General features: G+C 40.0%; 1 protein-coding gene across 2 annotated transcripts in view; it reads left to right on the forward strand.

Moving 5' to 3' along the window:
- LOC111272141 (hemicentin-1) overlaps positions 1-20969 on the forward strand; it is a 44864-nt gene that overhangs the window by 16744 nt on the left and 7151 nt on the right. For both annotated transcript variants that reach the window (XM_086973172.1, XM_086973173.1), the window contains 9 exons: positions 8918-9046; positions 11316-11418; positions 13315-13440; positions 16109-16297; positions 16423-16620; positions 17002-17109; positions 17519-17642; positions 19735-19901; positions 20776-20963. In XM_086973172.1, coding sequence (XP_086829298.1) covers positions 8918-9046; positions 11316-11418; positions 13315-13440; positions 16109-16297; positions 16423-16620; positions 17002-17109; positions 17519-17642; positions 19735-19901; positions 20776-20963 — 1332 coding nt within the window. The remainder of the gene's footprint in view (positions 1-8917; positions 9047-11315; positions 11419-13314; positions 13441-16108; positions 16298-16422; positions 16621-17001; positions 17110-17518; positions 17643-19734; positions 19902-20775; positions 20964-20969) is intronic.

Raw genomic sequence — 20969 nt, forward strand, 5'->3', positions numbered from 1 at the left:
AGAGCCGAATTTAGATACTGATGGGAACGTAATTATATTGAAGCCAAAAATAAAATATAACTGAGCGTTAAAAAGTGTACGACCTTGTAACGTACAAAATGATGGGGCATCAGCGGCAATTTTCAGTGCGTTGGTATCTAATAATTTCGATAATGTTCTATGTAGTAAAATAGGGAAGAATAGAAAGAGTCAATTTTAGAAGGCGGTAAAATTACCTAGCATTTAAACGAAAATTAACCATTGCTTGAGATACATGTTCGCTCTTCTTATTTTTAAATACGCACTACTATTTAGGCATTCATTTATAACAAATGCTATCACAGAACTCTTTATGTAAGAAATATACTACTTCTCCAATATGGTACCGGATACTCGGAAATTTAATAGTCACTATTCGGGCGTGTCTGAAGGCCGGTAGGTTAACCTTTGTGTGATTCTTATCCAGATTTAACAGAGCAGCCAAATCGTATGCCGCGTTGCAACGTCGGGTGTCACTTTTGACAGTTTTTTGCTTTCGGTGCAGTAAAACGATATCCATTTAGGCACTAAAATAGGTTCATGCAGTTAAATATACATGGCCGCATTCTGAGCAGAAGGTGCTCTGATCAGTAGATTGGAGGGTCGTCCGTACACGTGGCAAACGACGGTTCATAGAAGGGCAAATGGTTAACTATTTGCGTCTAGCTATCTCTAAATGCGCTGGATGGGCGGCCCCGTAAGCAATAATGAATAGAATTCCTACTATTGAAAGGGTTTTTAGAAAAATAATCTCGTCACTTATCAGAATGTTGTACGTTGACAAGTTACATAAATCCAAGCTCAGAAATAAGCTGTTTTCCTATTTTAGGCCGATCAAATCACCCATTTTGTGACAACAAACGACGAATAGTCATCGATGGTGAATACGCCTCGTTTCTTTGACATATAGGCCTTTCCGATTTGGACCTAACGTACGACACTTCATCTACTTCTGCTACAGCCACTTCTGCTGGCATCAAGGATAGCTTCTAATTCTATGGGCCGAATTTCACTGCACGCTCGTCTCCAACAGGCACCCAAGTTTTTTGTTAAGCTAGGGGCTGCACACGCAAGGCTGCGAGGGCCAGTGGCAGAGCTGTGCCGTTCGGAAATTTGACATAGCTCAAATTGTGTGGAAAAATTTGACAGTCTTTACTGAACGGCTACGTATCATAACCTAAATTAACAGCGTCTACTAATGTAATTGCTCGTATCCAACCGTAGCTATGCTATGAAAGTGTAGCTTAGGCTATGTTAAAAAAAACCTCATAATATTATCGACGTTCCTTTGATCAGAAACTACATTAAACATAGACCTGATGATGAGATTGGTGGCATCTAGGTGACCGTACCTAATGTGTTGTATATAGCCTGATAAATTCCTGTATGTAAGCCTTCCTGGTAAAAAAAAAACCCTATTACTACTACTACCACCTACATCATGTGAGTTTAGTAAAGAGAAAACAGCTATTGAAATACTAAAGAAGACTGGTATTACCTGAGAGAATATTAGTGTCTTTGGGTAATATGACGTTGTCATCCAAATCTTCAACATGTGCCTGGAGTCTTTCTTTTGTTGAGTATGCTCAACAAGTTCTACTATCTTACTTTTTTTTACTCCATCGAAAGGCATCAAGATAGATAAAGCTAACTTGAGTTTGCCCCTACGAAGGAGCGGAATAATAACAATGTTATTATTTTCGTTAATACTACATAAAATATATAAAACGATTTCTCCTAATAGCCTTAGCAATACACCAGGAGGTATTCTCTATAATATTGTCTATCTTGGAAACCGTAATACAGCATATAAAAGTTCTATATGATATAAAAGCTATTATTCATAGCCTTACTATTTAGACTAGATGTAAGATGTTCACAAAGTTACGGATCCCTTTGGAGACCCCCTTCCAAACTTGTTTCCCTTTGTTCCTTATTTAAATATATGTACTTACTTAGCATAGAACAAAAATTAATCGCGTACAAAATGGCTTGTCGAGAAAGCGTTGACTAATATGGCACAGAGTTGCGTAATTTTTTGCGCATCTTGCAGTTTATTAAATGTTGATCATTTGTACGCGTATTTGAAAAGGCGTGAAAAAATGTCCACGTTTCGGTGCGATAATACTCTTGTATTCGCTAGCGGACAAATGGACAATATCCGCTTTGAAAAATGCATAGTCACAGCTGCAAACCACAAAATAATTAGACGCTTTACTCATTTTATACACCCGTTTCACAGTGATCAGCAGGGCCAGGCAGCAACAATTCTATCGTCTCCTACTTCATCCCAAGTATAAAAGGTTCATGTGTTTAAGGGCGTTTATTATAAAATATAAAAAATAGGTTCTTCCCCGGTGAACATGACCAGTCATATTTTATTGGGAAAAAAAGCAGCGTTAGAACGTAGAGCTCGTGAACGTTGCAGGTCTACGTAGAATGTTACTTTATTTGTTCGGCAAGCTGGCCTCCTTTCCTTTTCGGTTGTGTTAGACAGGCTCTTATTACTATTAGTACTACTGCTGCAGCAGTAGTAGTCGTGTTGTCCTGCTGATCCCGATCATGCTTCTCTTGTTTGGCCCTCTTTTGCTACCAGCAATGCCTAAGGCGGTCTCACGCCTTCCGGGTATGGTCACAAAGGTCCAGATCGGCTGGTTTACGAATACTTACTCCTCGAACGAAACGGGTCGGACCCAATACTGCTTGAAAGTTTCTCATGAACCGTTCAACACACCGCCGGATTACTCCATGTATCTCTTCTTCACTCTCTGCTGCCCACCTTGATAAAAATACATCTTAGACATTTTACGGGGGAGGGGGGAGGGGGATTCCATTTTGAGCACAGCAGCGGCGGCCACATAGCATTATCAACATCAATGAAGGGAAAACATCAGGAAAAAAGATACACAGTAGTGACAAGACAGAGATCCAGAGAGCCAACTGGATTGCCTTGTCGTCTTATCATCCTGTCCTCTCATATACGTACTTCGATTCAACCAACTGACAAAGGTTGTTGTTTTCGGGCAAACGAGTAGCAGGGTATGAGGCTTGTGTTTAGAAAACGCAGGCAGCCGTCCAGTCTAGATCTGAAAGACTTGGCCGACTTTTCTATGGAGCGCAGATGGCAAGTTCGAATGACCAAAATAATGAAGAACGAGGAAATAATATTTGAAAATAAAGCGCCCAAAGGGTCATTGGTGCCAATCAAATTATAACCAAGAAAATGCCCGGACTCTGGGTTCGACCTATACTAAAGTATTGTATAATATTCCATCTTTTTTTCGAGTTATACTCTATTAGAGACGTTAATGGAGCTACTGTGCCGTGTTTATTATAACCTGATTGTCAGCACGTAATCAAAACGGGAAAATTATATCTATATTGTTATGGATTAGCTTATTATAATGAATACAATGGCCTAAAGAAACAACCCGCTCAAATACAACCCAAATAGATTCCGAGAGTAAATTATGTACAGTCAGTACAGGCACTGATATTGGGACAAACTTTGCCGATCTGCTTGTTGCGATAGGCATGCATTCGTCTGCTACTCCTAGTAGAAGGCAGTAGCAGACGAATGCCGGTTATTTCTACAACAAAACAACAAACTCGTCGTTGTACACAACAGCGCATTGCTTTCAGAATTGAGATTAACTATTACTTAACCTCCATGCATCGGATGAACCCCCACCTAAACTATAAACTCTTTCCGTCACCCGAAATCGACAGTCTGTCTCGTCGCAAATGGCTACGCGGCTGCAGAAGAAGAAGCAGAAACAGGCTTTGGCATAACGCAACGGTAAATACACGATAGGAAAAAAACAGTGCGGACTCTGGAAGCAATCGTTTTCATCCAAGAGTGCGTTTCTAATGATTTTTCTGTTTCGATCAGAATAGTTATAGGGGAACTTTGTCTGCGTCAATGAACGATGTTACCGATTGTTCACGAAGACTTCAGGAACAGGCCATATGTCGTAGAACTTAAACACATGTTTTGCAAGGACAATAAAATTAAGAGATTCAGCCAATGTTGCTTGCTACTCAGTTTTCTTGAGATCAAAACAGAAGATTGCCTTCAGTTTTTTTTGACGGTCATTTTTAGTATATTTCTTCTAATAATTCAATGTAAGAACGAACCGCAGAAGTGAAACCGTTGGCTTTCTTACGATGCAGAGGATGCCCTTCTTATTGGTGGAATTAAATTTTCGGCCAAAGTTCACGTTCTGAGTGGTTTCCAATGAAAGAGATGTCATGCCACCATAGCTTTTCCATAATGGTGAACTTAGTATCTAACGAGCTTACTTGCATGGCAGAAGCTGATATGTTTAAAGGTAGATTCCCAACAGGAAGGTGCACCGGCTTATACGAGCCGACTAATGTTGGTTCAGCCTGTTGAGAATACAAGCAAGTAACAGCACCTCGGAGTGCCACGTATGGGGCAAGTGGCCAACAAGTTTCAACATAACAACGTCGACTCGTTTACCCTTGCTATAAACGAGGCGTTCGCAGATTTGTAAAGGGAACATCTGAAGTAAGCGCATGAACGGTTTAGGACCCGAACTGAAGAGCTGTCACTGCGGTAAGACCGTCAGAAACGACACTTATAGCGCACGCAAAAACAATTTCTGTTTTTAAGTAAATAAGTATTAATTTCTAAATGAAAGGTGTCTTCATTTAGATACAGCGTTAGAAACAAGGCATAGGAATGAGTCCCAATTTAGGTGCCTTATTTTGTATAACGTCCCTTGATAAAACATTTGGCAACAACAGTGGCTGCAAAAAACGGCTCGACAAAGAACATATATTATGTGTATATTCGCATTTTTTTTTCGTTTTTATTGCAACTTAAATTAATCTTGGAAAATGTTTTCTAGGTAATTTTACGCAGATCTTGATATCCTTGAATAGCCTTGGTATGAGTTTCAGCTAATATATAAAAATATGGAATAGTCGTATAGGACGCGTCATTTTTGTGCCTATCAAAGGAGCCCTTCACTGAAATTCGCAGACGTGGCAGATTGTTGTAAAGCACTTTTATATGCTTTCAGTTTCCGTTTATAGTCTTGAGCTAAGAATTGCAATTGTTTGTGTTTATTAAGGAACTCAGCGACTATCATTCTTCGCCGCCTATTATACTATTACTGTTCTTGCCAACATGTTTAAACGCTCCGCAATAAGTTCTTTTTTTTTTTTAACTATATCGTTCAGCTGTAATCGAATGAATATCGTAAGGACATAGGCTTAAGGACGGTTTAGGGCTACGTTATCACGGAGTTGTGAAGGGAGGCCATTATATTATGAGCAGGTCATATTATGTTGTTCAGTATAAGATAGATAAGAGAAGTATTAATTTTATATTTCGAAATAAAGCTGTTCGACGACCTGACGTGCTGATAATGCGACCTAATTGTCTGTGGAGACTGCAGCGGAGATTCGTAGGCTGTCAGTTTAAAATATTCCAGGTAGCAATTATTGAATTCGAAAATGGAAGACCCGTTACCAAGGTGAATAACTGGGAACTGAAGATTGTTATGGAAGCCTACCCGTTTCGATGTGCGTGCATATTAGTATCAAGCTTGGTGCATGTAAAAAGACCATATCTATTCAACTCGATCAACTAACGAAGTAAACACTGACAAACGTGTACCACATGATTCCAGTGGGAATCAAAATAGAGTTGCAGAAATCCTTGCTCCTCGTTATTTTCACATCGCAACAATCTCCCATTCTTTTACCAAATTGTGGAAAATTGTGATAAAGTAAAAAAAAACACCGTATCTTGCAACAATCACAGTTGGTCACTAAGTCAGTAAGTGGATTGCTCTGTAACTTACGAAAATGGCACAATTCCATCTAGGCATTCGCGTAGAAAAAATAGCTGTTGAGAATTCAGCTAGTAATTCTCCATGGGATATATTAGTCCCTAATTAGAAACTTACTAGTTAAGTTTGATGGTAAGGGGTGAAGCATAAGTGAAGCACCGTAACTAACCTTCTCAAAAATACGTGGGAACTGCTTCATTTTACATAGACATTTTGTAAGACACTTGTTTACTTCGATCTTCCTACTGGTAAGTTAGGTCATGCTTTATCAGAGATACCCATTTGCGTTTCGCGCGAAGTCGAAATACGTGATTCTGAATTCTATTAACCGAGTGAATGTAGTTATGAGACCATAGTTAAAATAGATTGAAGATCCATGTAATGGACGTCCTGGTAGAGCTACAACTCTTGATCAGCGCTTCTCAGCCAAACCGAGGTCGTTCCATAGTATCATGGAAGCGTGGCTATGTTGTCTCGCCTCTTTCAACTAATACCCCTTTGTCGATATTATACCCTAGCATAATTCGTATACGGAGGGGGGCTTCTTAACGGGTTCGGTTATCACTTCCTGCTACTTCGTAGACAAGTGGAAGTGGTACAATGGCCTACCACGGAGTGCTTGAGGTCATTATTCCTTTTTGTTGTTTTACAGCATAGATTTTTGCTTTTAATGAGCAAGTAGGTTACGACATGACATGAGAATTATGATCATATTGTAGACAATGTACAAGCGGAGACAATGAGCAGATGGCCGTTTAACTAATTTCGACAGATTACGAAAGTGGTCGTTTGCGAGGAAAGTCAGAAAATTCTTCTATTGATACCAGCTTATAAACGGAATGACTAAGTTTAGACAAGACCAATTAACAACGTTTACTAATTTATCAATTTTAGTAGCTGATGGGCGAACCTTCTTCGATTTGACTCGTTTGCGCTGTCCTGTAAACCGTGGCAATTTCCCATCTATATCCGTCTCACGTCTAGGGTTAAGACACCCTAACTGATATCAGGCAAGAAAGTATATGTGCTGCAAGCCGGAGTTTACTGTGAAGAGGTCGTATTCCACTCTGGTCCTAGCTCCAACTAAGCGTTCCCAGGGGACAATTCTCACGTCCGTCTTGTACCTGTTCTCTTTTTACGCTGACACGATAACGGTCATTTAGTAGTAGATCGGGAGAAGGTTTTGGCTTATGGTGATATTCCAAGGCTCTTAATGGATTGGGAAGGAATTTTGCGACTTGAAGTTACCATACACACATTAATCGATCTGATACTATAAATCGTAAACTAATACTCGATAATTTTAGTAACAAATAGAATTTACTAATACTCTTGCAAATCGAAATAGGACATAAACATACCATGTCGTTTGATTTAAGCGTTTTTGTGTTCAAGATAATCTCGGCACGTGGATTCAAAGCTTAGTGCAGCCATGGGCGCAAAGAACCGCGTTAGCCAATTTTGAAAATTAATGATTCATTACCCACATAATCATAAACTAGTTTATTTATGACTAAGGCTGTTTCTGGTAGAGTTCTATTTAGCAACATTTGTGAGGTGTCCCTATTAGCTTTAGGTAGTCAATACGTAAAAAGATTATTAGACAGACGCACAGGTTTTGTCCTGTTCTATGTTGATTGATTCAACTAATTTAATTTCTCAACATTGCACCGAACATAATGTAAATCCACGAACAGTTATCCCGTCGTGGGTCTTTCACTCACCTGTTCTTGTATAAGCTGATATGATTCGCATTACACTCGGTTTGTTTTTCCGTATGGCGTTCATAAAAAGCTCGCTCAGAACTACGTTGGACCTCATTTTCACTCTTACGTTACACGAACGGACCGATGCGTTCAAACTTACCGTGTTTCGTCGATATTTAAACACCATATAGAGGTTATATATATATATATATACATATAGTTTAAAGAGCACTTTGAAAATTGAAATTTACACATTGCAGTATGATTCAGCTTATCAAGAGCTTTTAATTGATTGGTACATAGGCCTCCTGAAAGATCTTCATCCCAGTGTCACAAAGACAAAACAGTTATAAGATTCAGTTTTTGTCTGTTTCGAACCAAAATATACATTCTGGATATAGGAAGATGTATTCGAGATCTATCGATTGACCTTAAGAAGAGCCTTTAAAATAGCGATATTGTGCATAGGAAAAATGTTTTCCTCACGTTAGTGTTTCTCTTTGATGAAAATATTTTTGAAAAGGAATTGTTTCGTCAAAACGTTCGCTATATTAGCCGCTTCAACCTTCCGTATTATAAGTTCGCTCAAAAAGCTACTCAGAATCTGCTACCCTCAATTTGCATTTCATTGCCAAAAGTTACATTCAGATTTCTGTATCTTTAAGCCGTAATGCCTATCTTAGGTAACGAAACGCGTCCTGCATCTAGAGTTCGCAGACCTATCGATTAGCCTAAGGATTCACTCCTTAAACATAATTTTAGACTTGAAAACTGAGATTTGGCTATAAGTCTATGTATAGCATCCCAATTCAGCTCGGCAAAAGTTTCCAATTAGTGTCCAAAAAAATTCTCCCTACGCAGATTTACATATAAATTTTTGTGTACTTGACTGCCGTTTTATCAGGAGCAAACTCCCGACAACGGTCAGGTTCTCTGACTAACCAATACGTTCTATAGCAAAAATGATGCCTTACTCCATAAAAGAACAGAATCCATGCACTTGGTTCTATCTTACGTGCAGTTTTTCTTCGGAAAAAAACTCTAACGATCTAGAAAAATCAGTGAGTACCACAGTACTACAGGTAAAGCAACAAAAAAAAAACAGACAGACAAAGTCTTAGATAGATTGGTGAATGCAAATACATAGCGTCGAACAGTAGGTAGATTAATTGCTATAGTAAGTTTCAACTAACAACATTATTTATTATTGTTAATAAACTATTTTTTACGTACTACTACTGCTGGCGATGTTGATGAGTTACGGCACTCCTTTAAAGTACAAGTTTTGTACGGATCGTATTAGTAGTGTGGCAACTTTAATTATATGACTAAATAGATACCTTTGCGTAACAAACTTGTATTGAATTTTAGCGCATGTTTTACGAAATTGACGGATCTCGACGAGCCGATGGGATATTCTCGGTCGGTAGTCACAAGATCGAAAAGGATTGGGCAAGCAGATCGTACCTATCGACGAGTCGTGAACCTGCGTTACTTAAGGTAATCGTCAAGTTTTCAACTATTTCTGTTCGATAGCAGCAAGAAACTTCAGATCTTTCTATGTCTAACGTAGCTGGCACGTGAAATCTCAACTTACTCTACAGTTTGATATGATCTGAAAAAGATCTTAAATAGTATCCTAAACTACAAGAACAAATGGTGCAATAAAAAAATGGGTCAAGTGAAAATTGCCTATATCACTCATCTATAATCTGCTGTAAACAAGCCTCATAATGGGGGTTTAATGTTCAAGGGTTTAATGAATGATATCATTGTTCCCTTCTCTATATATCTTCTTCGATACCTTTTTGGTAAGATGCAGAATGCGATTACTTTGGTTAGTGTGGCCTATTCATATTTAGTCAATGAACAAATCGTGTACCATCTTCCGCTGTAATTTATCCAGACCATTAAGGTTGATCATATATCCTCTGCACAGCATTACTTTGGGAATATATAATCGCCATGTTCTCTATAAGATCCGTACGTGGTTTCTACCATTTTTAGCTACCTCTAACAAGGGCCATCACTGGATCATATTCTAGTCCATCAACATATGCCAATCCATGCGTGCTAACTACACCAGCGAACTCATCAACGTTTGTTTACTAGTGATGTATGTTCTGGCGAGTCATCACGTAATGGTATCGCTTAGCTATTACCGAAGTCTGCTAATCTCAATGTGCCTGTGCTTGCAGAGTGTGACATCTTGCGACGTCATTTCTCTTGTACGTATTGACGCATAACAGTCGTTTTGTTAAGTAAATAAACAGTTTAATTATGTTCGTGAATGGACCCTCGTCGTCGATAGGAAAGCTAGCAAATAGGAAGATGCTTGCTGCTTACTTTCTTCGGTTTTCATCGGTTATTACCGAAGGCGGATATGGATACAAACATATGGAGCGTGTCTAGAGCAGAAACACTGACAGTCGCACGAGAAAGACCTTTTAAGGTCCCGAGAAAGACGTATGCCGCTTGGCGACAAGGGTATATTATCGCTAGCTGACTTACGCTGAATAGTCACTAAGATTACAAGTTTTACTTCGTTGCTCTCCGCGATCCCAACAACAGCAAACGCGCCTATTTACTTGTTTGCACACATGAGGTACAACTTGCTTGGGATCTCTTTTGTTCGACTTCGCAAAGGCGCAGAAGTTCTATTTTTGCTATTATAATGTAAATAACGACCATAATCGTTTTAGCCGAGGCCGGCCGATGGATTGCATCTCACGTTAGAGATTCAATAGTACGTTTCGTCGCCAGTTCCGTCACTATACACTTGAACGATGCATTTTCTGAATACATCATGTTACACAAATGCCACAGGTCGAAACTGGAATTGAGCAGGGCAAGCCGAGCTCGTCCGTCACATACTGCTGATACATTCCTTGTTTTAACTTCTTTGACAGGCGTACCTCCTCGCCAGGAAAAAAGTTACGCTCTGTAAAACCTCACTGGAACGGCTATATCCATTACTTATGCCAAATGCGTTTACGTCGCCGATTAGAACACAAATCATATGTGTCGGAGAGGCATGTTAGTACGCAGTAGACAGCGATTCACAGTGACTATTCAGACTTTACCTCAGCAGAGCGCGGGTATCCCTCCAGACATCACACCTCATCGAAGACACACTAGTGTGCGACTTGCATTGGAACAAGTCAGTGAGTGTTTGGGTTTGAGCATTGATCCAGTACGACAGGAAAGAATAGAGAGGTTATCATATTAGATAGCTACTCTAAGTGAATTTGCATCAATAGAATTACACTGCCAGTATACCTTAAGCTTATAAGCATTATCGCTTACCTCTCGTGCTCACAGTGACACGGTAAACCCTGAGATGGGCATTGATTTGTTTTATAGATAACCGTCGTTCTATAGGTGTATTAGCGATGCGATCAGAGGATGACTTGATCGGCGAACGTCTGTGCTTTTACAGTGCTCGATTAATAGCCCTTCCAGGGGATCAGCCTTGCTGAATCAGGCTTACCCGTATGCCTGACCAAAGGCGTCGTCTATTAAGACAACGTTTGGAATGCGTCGATACTTCTCACTAATAAGTGCAAAAGTGGGCATCTTGAAAGAATGCTATCACGAGGAATTTGCGTCATCAGCAAAACGGTCCCAGTTTTCGTGGCGTACAAAGGCTATGAGACTCGTAGCTGCTTGACCTGTAGCTCTCGAAGTGTGGGGCGTTTGCGGAGATAGACAACAACGAGCATCAAATATTCACGAATCATTTTGTGTTTTGAATTTCATAACTAACCAGGTGGGTCACGTGACACTGCTCGATTCAGACACATATATATGCAACGTTCAGTATGCCGGATCTGAAGAAACGTTCAATGAGACCGTTCGACTGATTGTTATGAGTAAGTTCTTAATGAGTTGACTACGTTACCATATTTTATATGATATAGCAAATTATTAAGAAGAGAATAACATGATTATTGGATAACCTAGCATGATTCTAAGAATGAATGATTTGAAGGGTGCGCGAGCTTTGCGCAGAACAACGCAACGCGTTAGTTAGTATACTTAATTGAATTGGTTTATTGATTGTTGCAAGAGACTCATTTACAACCTGTTTGCAAACGCTAACCGCAATAAAAAGCTGTCTTTTTTTAATGATTCAACACAATCTTTAGATAGAGATAATTTTTGCATAAGGAGTATTATTGTGAATCAAAGAAAAAGTGTACCATTGAAGACGGAACTGTATAAATGCCCTGGAATGGCAAACTATATGATACAGTTGCATATCATTTAACTTAAATACACTAACTGAATTACCTGTTTCATTTAGACGACATAAGACAAGTAGCTGTTGGCATTTTTTGGTGGTCAACTGGTACAGCCTGCCGTCGAAAACCTATCATTTATAGCAGTAGACGAACATGTTTGAACGTGTTTTGGTGAAAAGGTTAACCTTAACGCTACGGAAGCGTGCCATTTTCAACATCCTACTGTGTTAGCACTTACATTACTAACTTTAAATTAAATTTAGCCCACTTTACAATGAGCAAACCTGATATTGAAAGCAATCTGTCAGCAATAGCCATGCAAAGGGCTAGGTTAGCGACAAAAAACTTGTCAGAATCGCCAACCGATAACTTTTATTTCATCCGATGAGGCTACGTAAGAGGGGCACAAGGGCCATTCACTCCCTCTATAACCCCTGAGTGAATATGCATGCTCTGTCGTACTGCAGTCTTATTTTAACGTCGGTAGCCAAAAGTATTTTTGATAGCTCTAACAGCGATAATATGATATAGCTATATTTTCGGTCGAAAAGGCGTACATAAGAAAAGCTATTACCGAATCTGTACTACACGATAAGGGTTAGGACTTTGCGTGTAAATCGCAACTCGGAAAACAGACAAATGGTTATTCTCTGTTTTAACGTGTAGAAATTTTACATAAGGGGTTGCTACGATACTCCCATCATCATTCAACACCCGACTGCCTATTCGAGGTAAGAGGCCCTTTATGTGTGGATGACGATTTTAAGCTTCAGTCGTCTTGTGCGACGTGCATCTGACGCGTTTTTATGACGCGTGCTTCGACACTGATTTAGAGTTAGCCACGAAATATAATGGACTGAGATTGTGCCCTTGATTTTCTATAAGACTACGTTTCGCTACGCGGAATTGGGTAATTTTAGTGTGTTTATTTTCTTTCAGTACAAAATACCTAGGCCTCTTACGCCGCTTTTTTAGCCCACAAATGGCTAGTTTTCAAAACGTACAGGCAATATACTTACTGATACAATACTGCTGCTAACGGGTTTAGCTCGTTACACAAAATTATGTAACATCAATTTTTTTCTAAATCGAACAGCCGTTGAGGCTCTGAATATTGCCTTTAAAACAATTTCTGTGTGTCAGGCTCATTCAAAGCTAGCTGATAGGTAAATTCTCAAATGAAACTGTGGCATCGCACAATAATAAAATTAGGCAAATTCCCTGTTCGGGACATCCGAGTGCCCCTAAGACCTCACGCACGCGCTTTAAGCTGCGGTGAAATAAGCGGTCGGCAAGTTTATTATTTGGCAAAGCTCATTAGAGACAAAAAAAGATTGCTGTTGCTCTTATTTATTAGTATCAAGTTTGTGGGCGGGAAGCTGTTCGTGATTTACTTGCATTCATAGTTTATAAAACATCGGGGATCGCTGGAGCGCGAAATTGGAAGCACTAAGGTACTCTTATGACGTACAAGTATTCGCTATTATAACGATGCTATTTTTATGTAACTATGTTGTTTTGCAGTTCGAGCTGCAGCTCCATTGGCGTATGTAAGCAGCTCTGAGCAACAGATGGTGCCATTAATCGACCACCGTCTTGGACCTTTCAATGAGTCGACGAAGGTGACTCTTGTCTGTGAAGTTCTAGGAGGTTAGTTGTGACAATTGGTTAAATGGCTTATTTATTTATTATAATTATGATTCGATTATAATAATCATCGATACGGTATTCTAGTTAAGCCCTTCTTAATATACGGGATATACACCTTTGTCTAATTTTGGGACCTCAACCCGAACTTAGATGTACCAGTTCGCCTGCAGTGCCAACATCTGTGTAAAGTTAGCCGAATTTCCGTATGTCAGTGTTATAGGCCGACAGAATTCGACAATCTTGAATAAAAGATAAACGTATCTCTTTCTTGGTTCATTATAGAACAATACAGTCGCCCCGCCCTATACGAAAGGACTAAAACCAATACCGTACATCACATGCCTGTATCTCCGTGTTCTATAATGTGTGTTATCTTGACAAATGGATGACGCACATTTCCATACTTCCGAATGCAATCAATTTACTTGACATTGTTTCAGCTGTGCATGATTGCAAAAGATGTATCGGAACTGTACACTGTACAGAAATACGCTTACAGCTTAATGGAGTAAATTATAACCTATTACTAACAAGGAAAACAAATCTAGGCATTCACGGCAATATTTTAAAATGATATTTTTTTATTTATCGAACCGCTCATATCAGGCCAAAGTTGATATAGGGCAATTTTACCCGGCAGCCTCTGGCGTTACCTAGAGGAGCTGCGTCTCTCCTCCGTTATATATATTATATTCACTTAGGATAAAGGGTACAAAACACTTCGAATGGGGTAACGATCTTAAAATTAATTTTGCAGTTATAAATAATTGTTCCTAAAGAAATGCTGAAGCGCGCTGTTTGCGCTATCATCTGCTCGTGTTTTGACAACGAGACCATTTCTTCAAATCAAAAGTTTGCAGTTTGAAAAAATAGAGCCCCCGCTTACAACGCTGAGGTTAAGCGTGCAACGTTTTGCCCCACCCCTGTTACGAGAAACCTATGCGTACCATTGCTCTTTGATTGTAAAGAACGCGGAAAGCAATCAGTAAACAATGTCTATATGTTTTATCATAGAAATCGTTATGTTCGTTCGTGTAAGCAGTCTGCTAACCAGGGCGTTTTATCGAAGAAAACATATTTTTTTGAAAATGTCACTATATTATTTCTTTAAAGACTTTGCTAGCGTTGTGTGCTCCGGGGAAATAAAGTGCATTTGCCGTACACTGCTTTATTCCTATAGGAGAAAATGCAGCTGAGCGAATCCAAGGAGCGAAATTTTGTAAATCAATATTTTAAGCAAATAATTTGCGAAGCCGGACTTTAACTTAGCTTAAGTTAACAGGTCGACTTAGTATGAATAATGCCTAGAGCGCATGACGATAGCGTTTCTGGCACCCGTATACATAGTGCTTTAGGTACTGGAAATGGATCATTTTTTTTTACCTTACTGTCCCCTCACAATATAATGTATTTGAATCTTTGGACGTTGACTGATCTTTTATATTGATGTTCCACTCATGGTTTAGAAATATGCCAGCCAACTGAGTGACCTCATTGAAGCCTTGTTTAGAACTACAATTTCCACGTTTGACACCACAAAAAATAACACAGAACATCTGATATATACCTGATTGTAAATACCCAGCCTAAGCACAGGATTGTTTAACTATAGACCTTCATACATAAAATAGAAACAGTGCTCAGACGATTATGTATAAATATCGTCACACACCTCCAGAGAACAAGGTACATCAGACAAACCTGAGCTAGCTTACTTAGAACTGAAATTTCCGAATCTGTGAAGAAGACACCTGAAATCTACCAACGTGCATAGTGTTGTCTGTTGCTTTCCTATAGATTAGGAGATTTTGTCTTTAATTTACTTAAATGTACAGTGGATACTGCAAGACAACTCGTCATTATTAGTCTACAGAGTATAGCGTTGATTTTTTTTGCTCACTGATAATGGGGCAGAAAACGACCCTGGTTTGTATGTTTCAGCGTTATGTATCTGTAGCCTTTTGATTAGTGCAGTATTACTTTGTGATCCTGGTTGTTGTGAACGGTAGCTCACAGCCTTCAGTTGTCACTCAGCGTTTTCGTATACGAATCTGGGTCCCATAATTCTAAATTCGATCGCAAATCGCATTTAAAGGATCTAACATGACCTACCTAGAGGTAACCTGTTTCGAACTGTGCACCCGACTGCACCCGTGCTACTTACGATATAACCATCCAACGAGGGAAAATATCTGCAGCGGACCTTGATTCGCTAAGATTGCGGCAAGGAGGCCTGCAAAGTCGCCTAATTATGTTCGCAGGCGACTCTGTCTTCCTGTGGTGAGATATTTAGCCGGCCCTTGGCCAAATTGCTTTTATCGACACTGTATTTGGGCGATGTCATAAGGTGCTACGCTAGACGTTTCCAATGTTTCGTCTTTGAGCGATCGAATTGGCACTTTTAGCAATACGATGTCGGCATCGATCACTTTTAAGCTCGTAATTATTTGTTTATCTTCAGTTTTCAGTAGTCCAATTAGTCGTATAGCCTATGAATGGAAGAAATTAATAGGGTGCCAAATTTACCTGTCCGTAAATACCATTCAAAATGTGAACCTATATTTTTTTCGACGTCTTTTCCAAATACGTGCTAAAATACCATTAGTCAAGAATTGTAATTTCTCGGATAGCAGGACAATGTTCTATTGGAAATTCAATTACTCTGCAGGTGTACCACGTCACCGGGTCTATTGGGTGACAAAGCTGACCCAGAAAACGGAAACAGTTCTGCAGGACATAACGCGTGTGCATCTCCCGCTCGTGATTACCAGGAATTTGTTGCTACACAAATTCGTCTGCGTCTCGGAGGCGATTGATGGTTACGTAGAGAACACCACGGTCATCGTCGATATTAACAGTTAGTTTTTCCGTTGCAAAAAAGAATGCTGGTGGATATAAGGCGATTGACCCTCTAGATTCCCGTATACACTGCGAGAATTCTAACCAGGTTCACTAATGCTTCTACTATCATCGTATTTGCAGTTCCTGTGGAAGATGTGACCATTGTGACGAATCCGCGCAACATAAGCGGTGTAGTGGAGAATAAGGAGGCAGAATTTCATTGCCGGGCTGAAGGGTCGCGGCCGCCAACTCGAGCTGTTTGGAGCATCGAGGGCGGGCCGCCACTTGAGCCCTTTTTCTACGAAGAAATTGGACATAACTTATCGTCAACGTTCTCGGGTCAGTTCTATATAGCGCAATGACTTTGTGAAATAATCAAAAAAAAAAAATTAATGTCTACATAATTTTTCTATGCGTTCTTTTAATTTAGCCAAATGTTCAGAGAAAAGTATTTACGGGTACTGTTTATTCTACCGCTATGCAAAACATCATAAATCTCAGTACCTAAGAAAAAGAGGGATACTCTCTTTCTTCTAAGCTATAAGCAAATAGCAGCGTACAATTAACTGTCGCACAAGAAACAATCTCTTTTTACTAAAATGTCTTTATCGGAGCGTCATTTAGATATTGACTTGCATCGAGTAGTCTAGAAACGGCTTATTTGTACACACCAAACGAATTCAACTTAGAGCAAAACACTCCTATTTCAAATAATTTCAGTGCTAATGTTAGCGGGCAAAAAGGTCCTGGATGGCCGCCGGCTTCGCTGTTCGGTAACCCACCCTGTATTCGGAACGATCGTTCGAGAGTATCCACTAAATGTGCTTTGTGAGTAGTGGTGCTTAGCTGCAATGTAATTCCTTGGATATGATCCCTTTGCCGTACGAAATCAAAAACGTTCGCTAAGTCCCTGACTAACAGCCGTCTTTAATTGACATAGCACATCGTCCGGTAATAGATTCTATAGGAAACTGGAGTCCTAACATTTTCCAACTCTAAAATCTTCATTACTTATACTTCTGGCATCTCAAATATAGCACTATGTAAAGGCGCTATTTTTGTCCTACCGACGATATCTATTTTTAGCTATGTTTTTCTATCAATCCCGAAACCTTAGTTCTGCACACAGCTAACGTTACGACTTGATCAGATCCTAAAAGCTGTACCTGTATGTTGACCGAACTTTAATCAAAGGTTAATAGCACGTTTGTACTGTTTCTGTGAATTCTGTTCTCAGATTCGCCCCGAACTCATCTACGGTTAGGTAAAGGGGTGCGAAATCCTCATGATATTCCGGAAGGGAGCGACGTGTACTTCGAATGCGTGGTCGACTCTAAACCTAAACCATCGATGATTTTTTGGTGCGTGCCGTTGTGTCTAATTGGATTTGATGGTTACAAAAAAACTCGCAACAGCGTTACACACCACCGTTAGCATAATGGAACACACTGTTACTGGGCGTACACAGAATGGAATATGTACTGCATTCTTAGAAACGCAATAAAACATGGGTGTTTCGATTTATTATCTGTCGCTGCTATTGCTCTTGCAATGTTGACGGGATATATGAATTGTATGACCAAAAACGGATGTAGCTGACGGAGTCGGTGGACCTTCTACGGCTGGATCACGATGGACATTCACATGCAAATGATTCATCTGCGAACTTTACGCTAATATCACTTCCTCTGTCCCGTATCAAGTAATGTTCTATACAACTGTAATAACCAGCATTAAGTTGAATAAGATCCCGCTGGAGCCGACAGATGGCAGAATCGGCTAATGCTGCTTAATTAGAAGTTCTCAGAATAATTGTCCTGTCTGTCGAACGTAAGCGTTTTCGTTGAGCCGAGGCCATTAAAAGTCATGGTACAGTTCTAGAACAAGAAAAGATGCATATCCGACATTTTTTTTTTTTTCTTTATTTTTATGCTGGAAAAGTGCTGTCAAAACAAGGAAAATTGTTTGCTAGGTCGAAGGCAAATGTACAACAAGCATTGCCGCTTGCCGGTTTCAAGTAAATTGCGCTAGAACGGAAGATTTCAGCTTGAAGATGGCCACAGGAAGTAAACGACGATGGACCACGGGCACTTCGTAAGCAGACTGAAGGGCTCGACCCAAGAGCTCTTTACACAGTTACAGCTGATTGAGCCAGTAGTTAACTGTTTGCGTGTAGGAGGAAAAATCAAAAACGAAGAAAGCTAAACGCGAACTAACCCGCGCCTCTGAGCCATAAAATATCGACAAAAAAGGTCCTGGACTGCAAAGAGCAGCTAAAAATTGTATGACTACATGACAATGTTACACGGCATACTGCTTTGATAATTCAGGAGCGCCACCGGATCTTTAATGAAAGACATCGCTTCATCTAATTATCATTTGTCTCGGTCAATATGGCATAGTTAAAAAGGTAAACACTTCAAAACAGAGGCTAAAGTGAGCAAATGGGTTACTTATAAGGACGAAGGCTTTGTGTTTCGCAGAAAATATCAGCTACCAGAAAGGTGCGCAAAAGCCGTAGAAAGTAAAGTACGTCGCTTGATATGAAGTAAAGTACAATGCATGATAAACTAAAGCTACTAACTACTTAACTTAATTATACATGAACATTTAATAATTTTCTTTTATTTTGTTTTCCAAACAGATAAGTGCAGCGTTATGGTTAGGAAAGTGACAGAGAAAGGGAAAAGTACTGTAAATATTTATAAGCTATTTGTAATACGTGCAACGCCTGTTTAGACCAGGCCAAGGGGCAAAAGGAAAGCATTCTTGTTCAGCACGAGGAACTTGAAGGAAACGCGATGCCTGACGCTCCCGTGTCAAAGCATAAGTCAGCAAGTACACATAGATGTACATACATATGGGTGAAAGGAGCTCTCGGTCGGAGAAACAGCAGATTTGCTAACATGTCAGACCTATTATAAAGGCCATTGGCTTTGTAGACAGGACAGAACAGGCAAAAAGAACGGCCTTCAATGAATGAAATAGCGAAGGCATGACGGTCGCCTGAAGCCAAAAGAATGGCCTGCCCACCACTGCCAAAGACACCATCACTTCCACGATCAAGGTTCCCTGTATAAATGGTCGGTAGCTAACCACCTTTTTAGCATCCTATCGTCGCATCCCCGGTCGGAGTAAAAACGACAGCAGGTGGTGATATTTCTGCTTCTGCAGCCTACGGCAAGCGTATGTGAAAGCGCTGAAAATGAAACAGGGGCTTGGTGCGCCTATAGAAGAATGACTCTTGCTGAGTGATCGTTCTTTTCGCCTACTTCTTACCTAGGCTCTGGGGTGCCAGGAACCACAGTGGGTTATCTCGTGGACATTCGTTCTAGCCGCTTTTTTTTTGTGTCGTTGGTGGTTTTTTTGTTGTGGCAATATAACAATGTCTTGCTGGCATCCTTCGTATTCTGTTGTTCGTGTTCTACGTATACGTCGTCTCGTTTGCCCTAGGTATCACAACGGTAGACCTATAGAGACGAAGGACATTCCAACTACAACAGCAGGTACCTACCTAATTCTTCAAAGCGTTAACGCCACGCACTCTGGGAACTACGCATGCCTAGCAACCAACCCGGTGGGATCAACAGCTAGTGAAAACGTCAGCATCACAATCAAATGTAAGTAAAAACAATTACAGGTGTCTCGATTTCTAATAACATTATGCAGGATTCAGGAGAACACATTGGAGTAAACAAAAGCAGCGATTTCTTAAATATTATGAAATTCGAAGTCGTTTTCATCTTCAGTATTAAAAGTAAAAATGTTGAAAATTGCGGAAGCGGTATCATATTTGCCATCTATCTAGACGCAATCATCGTTAATGGCGTCTAAAAAGTCGACCTGATCTTAGTTGCTAACAGATCAACGGTTGTGTACAACATGTCGTATGACTGAACCGTAAATGGGTTCTGCTATCAGACGTGCATCAGGCAATAAAGATTCCGAGTTATTAGGCCTCAGTAGAGTTAGATCTAGACGATTTAGGCTTTGAATCAAATTTTCCTAGGCTAAAATATCTAACATTTCTCCGGGCTTCCCTTGTGAGTACATTGCATAATTGTCGAGGCAGACCAAAGTCATTCCTCCGATTTTAGCACGCGATCGATAGCTATTCCTTATGAGCAAATAAGCAAACGATGAAGCCATATCACTTCGCCACTTAAGCTACCCGCCCAGTTCTTTCAAATGCAATTGGCCGTGCAGCTGAAGCTGAATTCAAATAAAGTGCGAAAATAAAAATGCGCTTATAACTCTAAGGCGTCGAATTAAGGTATCAATATCTCATAACGTGTATATTTTTCTAGAGCTCAGTCGGCTCAGCTAATGCTAGACAACCGCCACATCCTTAGTCCCCACACGGAATTCGTATACATATACATCTTTTAATGAGATTCAGTTTGCAAAAGATGAACGATGTTATTGTTATCTAAATCTTGGTATCTGTTATGTGCCTTCTTTGGACATCGTACGTATGACCGTGTTTCTCGACAGATGCGCCCCGATGTATGGGACTGTGGCACCAAGGCTGGAATGGCTACTCGGCAACAAACGTCACTGTGTTGTGTACGCTTGATTCAAACCCGCGTAATATGAATTTTAATTGGTTTGTGCAAATAGGCCTCAAAAAGGCCGACAAGATCCGCCTACCATTTACCGTCGTCAACGAAACAACGACAAAGGTACAA

This window comes from Varroa jacobsoni, unplaced genomic scaffold (assembly GCF_002532875.2).
Source record: "Varroa jacobsoni isolate VJ856 unplaced genomic scaffold, vjacob_1.0 contig01664, whole genome shotgun sequence".
Taxonomy (NCBI): domain Eukaryota; kingdom Metazoa; phylum Arthropoda; class Arachnida; order Mesostigmata; family Varroidae; genus Varroa; species Varroa jacobsoni.